This window comes from Pundamilia nyererei, unplaced genomic scaffold, assembly GCF_000239375.1.
Source record: "Pundamilia nyererei isolate P.nyererei 1_Seehausen unplaced genomic scaffold, PunNye1.0 scaffold00123, whole genome shotgun sequence".
NCBI lineage: Eukaryota > Metazoa > Chordata > Actinopteri > Cichliformes > Cichlidae > Pundamilia > Pundamilia nyererei.
Window position 1 is genome coordinate 1,545,788 of NW_005187524.1, and position 3,956 is coordinate 1,549,743.

General features: G+C 42.8%; 1 protein-coding gene across 4 annotated transcripts in view; it reads left to right on the top strand.

The window, feature by feature from the left end:
* Window positions 1-3,956, top strand: part of pld4 (phospholipase D family member 4) — an 11,665-nt gene extending 7,709 nt beyond the window's left edge. The window contains exons 1-9 of one of the 4 annotated variants that reach the window (XM_005742783.2): window positions 147-275; window positions 1,198-1,381; window positions 1,474-1,594; window positions 1,684-1,811; window positions 1,905-2,105; window positions 2,268-2,407; window positions 2,502-2,670; window positions 2,761-2,857; window positions 2,947-3,956. In XM_005742783.2, the coding sequence (XP_005742840.1) occupies window positions 196-275; window positions 1,198-1,381; window positions 1,474-1,594; window positions 1,684-1,811; window positions 1,905-2,105; window positions 2,268-2,407; window positions 2,502-2,670; window positions 2,761-2,857; window positions 2,947-3,149 (1,323 nt within the window). In that variant the 5' untranslated portion in view covers window positions 147-195 and the 3' untranslated portion in view covers window positions 3,150-3,956. Of the gene's footprint in view, window positions 1-146; window positions 276-301; window positions 430-1,197; window positions 1,382-1,473; window positions 1,595-1,683; window positions 1,812-1,904; window positions 2,106-2,267; window positions 2,408-2,501; window positions 2,671-2,760; window positions 2,858-2,946 lie in introns of those variants that run through there. The other 3 variants (XM_005742784.2, XM_005742781.2, XM_005742782.2) reach the window with 3 other exon arrangements.

The window sequence follows — 3,956 nt, forward strand, 5'->3', positions numbered from 1 at the left end:
AGGTGTCCCAGAGAAGGAATCTGTTGAAAGTTGGACCTCAACTATTCAGGATGATTTTTAATGAATTTCTGAAATTTCCATAATTGTATTGACTGTATTGGGCTGTACCATTGTAATTTGTGTGCGCGCGTGCGCGTGGGATATAAAGCGAAAAGGCGCTACCGTAAAGACTGGTGTAAAAGCGCAAGGAAATTTATGCGGCGGATAGGAGGCGGCTGGCTTGACCGCGGCTCACAAATGACGGCTCACTTTACTGCGGTTTTATGCCCACAAAGGTAAAAGCTGCTTCACTGGAATGTCACTGAAGCTGCCACAAAGAAAAGGAAGTTCTTTGTTACAATAAAGGCTGTGAAGCTATGTGACTAGCTAACCAGGTGAAGTCACTTATTCTCAGGGGATGTTGCCATCAAACGTCAGGTTTCTTTTAAGGTTTGTAGAAAGTTGGTAAAACGTTAAAAAAAAAATGCATAGAAGTACTTGATGTAATCATTTTTTGTGTGACTGTCTTTCACATTGTTTTTGATTAACTCCTTTGTTTTGCTTCATTGAGGTTTGCTGGCATTCATTTTTGCACACCTCTCTTAAAGCCCCCCATAGCATTTCAGTCAGGTTGAGGTCTGGACTTTGTGCCATTTCAACATCTGGATTCTTTTGACTCGATGCCACCAAGGTGCAGGTCTGCAAAACAAGCCCAAACCATCACCTGTCCTCCCCCGCGGTTGATAGTTGATATGAGGTGTTTGTGCTGCTGTGCTGTGTTTGGTTTTCGGCAAACATCTCCACTTTGCTCTAGTCTGTCCAAAGGAAATTGTTCCAAAACTCTTGTTGTCTGTTCAGATGCAACTTTGCAAACCTAAGCCATCGAGATATTTTTGGAGAAAAGAGCCTTTCTCCTGGTAACCCTCAAAATCATTTTGCTAGTAGAAGCAAGTGTTTGTTTTAAGTTCATTTGCAGTAATATTTTGACTCTACAAAACATCAACTTTGACTGTTTTTAAGGATATAGAGGTTAAAGGGAAGCTGTAATACCCCTTAAAAGGGGTAAAAGCACCTCATAGATGTCAGTTAAAGCTTTGGATGAGTCTACAACTCCACATCTGTAGACTTAAAGATTAAAAGTTACTTTTTTCAATTTTTTCCACTTCAACTTCCAAAGAATTCCCTGAGCAGATGTCTTTTTTTTTTTAAATCCTGCAGCATGGCCCTTGTGGAGAGCATTCCCGAACATATGAAATACAAAGGCAACGTAACATTTGGGATCCCTCTTGAACAAGTCTGGAACAATCTCATCTCAGTGGCAACAAACGAAGTGGATGTGGTCTCTTTCTACTGGACGTTAACTGGGGAAGACATCAGTGTCAACTCTTCCTCTGATATGCCCGTGAGTTACCAGCTGCAGTGGATCGTTGTGTTCCTCATTAAAACATCCCTACAAACTTTTTTCTTCTAATGTTTTCATTGTGTCCTTGGCAGGGAAGGAACATCCTGAAAGAGCTTGAAGAGCTTCCTTCGAGGAATGTGACTGTCCGAGTGATAACGAGTGTTCCCACCGTCAGAACAAACTCCACCGATTTACAGATCTTAAAACAAAAAGGTTTGCTTTCTCTTCAACAAAGTCTTGTAGGGCACCAACTCTTTGCACCAGCACCACCTTGACCCTTGTCTTTTTCTTCCTGCCTGCAGGAGTTCATGTGAGAAAGGTGGACTTTGGCCGCCTTGCAAACGGCGTTCTTCACAGCAAGTTCTGGATTGTCGATAGGAAACACGTGTTTATTGGAAGCGCCAACATGGACTGGAGGGCTTTAACACAGGTGAACGCTCACATTAGACAATCAAAGGTACTTTGCTATTTTGAACCTTTAGAAACGCTGCTAAACAATTTAAAGAGTTACTTTTAACTGCAGGTGAAGGAACTAGGAGTTGTGATCTACAACTGCTCCAGTCTTGCGAAGGACCTTCGTAAAATCTTCCAGTCCTACTGGGTGATGGGTCAACCCAACAGCTCCTTGCCACAGCCTTGGCCTGCAAACTATAACACAGACATCAACAAACAACACCCCCTGCTGGTGAAAGAGAATAACATCTCCACCCGGCTGTATGTGGCAGTAAGTTCATTAGGTTTCAGTTCCTTTTTAAAGGATACTGTTAGGTTTTCTTTATCATTAATAGAGAAAGGGTTGTAGTCTGCAGCTATGTCTACAAAAACATACTTAAAACCTGTGGTTATGAATCAAGTGCTCCTGTTGATTTCTTGTGTTTCACTCCAGGCTTCTCCTCCATCCTTCTGTCCTCCATCGAGGACTCAGGACCTGGATGCTATTCTCTCCATCATCTATGGGGCTCAACACTATGTTGATGTAGCTGTCATGGAGTACTTCCCCACCACGCGCTTTGACAGGCCTCGGAGGTTAACTTAACCCTTTACAGAAAATACTCCACATTAATGATCCACATCGTTTTCCTCTGTTTTCCTCACTCTGAAATCCTCGGCTTTCACTCAGCAGATACTGGCCGGTCATCGAGGATGCCATCAAGACGGCCGCGTTCGAGAGGAAAGTGCAAATCAGGATGCTGATCAGCTGCGGGCGGGATTCTGATCCAGACATGTTGCCTTTTCTTCAGTCTCTAGCCTCACTCGACTCTCCTCAGCAGCATATCAGCATCCAGATAGTAAGACGCAACATGGGATACATGAAACTCCTGAAGATGATTGCCACTATTTAAAAAAAAAATTGTGTTTACGCTCCTTTCTTTTTTCAGAAACTCTACATCGTCCCAGTGGCAAACCAGTCCGATATTCCATTTTCCAGAGTCAACCACAACAAATACATGGTGACTGATAAAGTAGCTTATATCGGTGAGAAACACAGTTATTCTACAAATGTGTCGTTGCTCTAAGTCAGTTGATGGAATCTCTGACCAGGTTTATGCTCTGCTGCTACCCAGGTACCTCTAACTGGTCAGGAGACTACTTTCTTACCACCGCTGGAGTGGGCCTGGTGGTGTCCCAGCATGCATCTCAACCTGAAATGAAGAATACGACCCTGTACAGTCAGCTCAAGGCAGTATTTAACAGAGACTGGTATTCAGAGTTTGCTGTGCTCCTCGATGACCTGGGACACCACCCAGACTGTTCACTATCGAGATGACTGAAGCTCTTTTATGAATCTTAAGTGCATTTCATGACATTCAAATCCCAGTTGGGACACAGTATTCTGCTGTTTTTATGACCTTTTTGTCAGGAACGATATTTTTAATACAACTGTCACATATGTTAATTAACCTACTACATGTGTCATGCTACAGTTCTGACTGAACATGTTTTAGTACATGTGCAGTCAGATTTACAATGTTCTTTCAGGCGCAGTGTGATCATTCACTGCTGAGCTGATTGTTTTAAAGCATGATTAATGAATATCAACCATTGAGTGCATTTTAATGTCATGGTTAAATATGTAAACATGCATGAGACTTTTGTGTACCTGTGGCTGCAGTATCTAAGTAACACTGACCAGCACAGCACTACAAGGCCATGCTTACACCTGCTGGTCTGATCAGATAAGCCCAGGTTTGATGGGGAAAGTCATCAAAGAAAGGCTGAGAAATCCACCAACTTTTGCCAGCACAGGAATATTGGTTGAATGCGCCAGCACAATCCTGGAGTTACAGGCAAGGGCAGTGGAAGCTGCAGCTGTGCAATAAGAACCTCATCTTTGTTTCTGATATGTTGCATGGATGTCCTCTGTTTGTTTGTGTCTGCAATTGTTCAGTTTGTTGGTAGATTTTTGTACTTTTGTTTGTGTTGGTCTTTGTATATGTTTCCACCCAAGTGTTGGAGATGCTGTCAGATGGGGTGAGATCTCACACTATACAGCAGCTTCCTGTGGGGTACCGCTTGGACTGCTGATCTGTTTTGCATAAAGAACAGTGTAATAAAGATATGGTGGGAAGGAAAA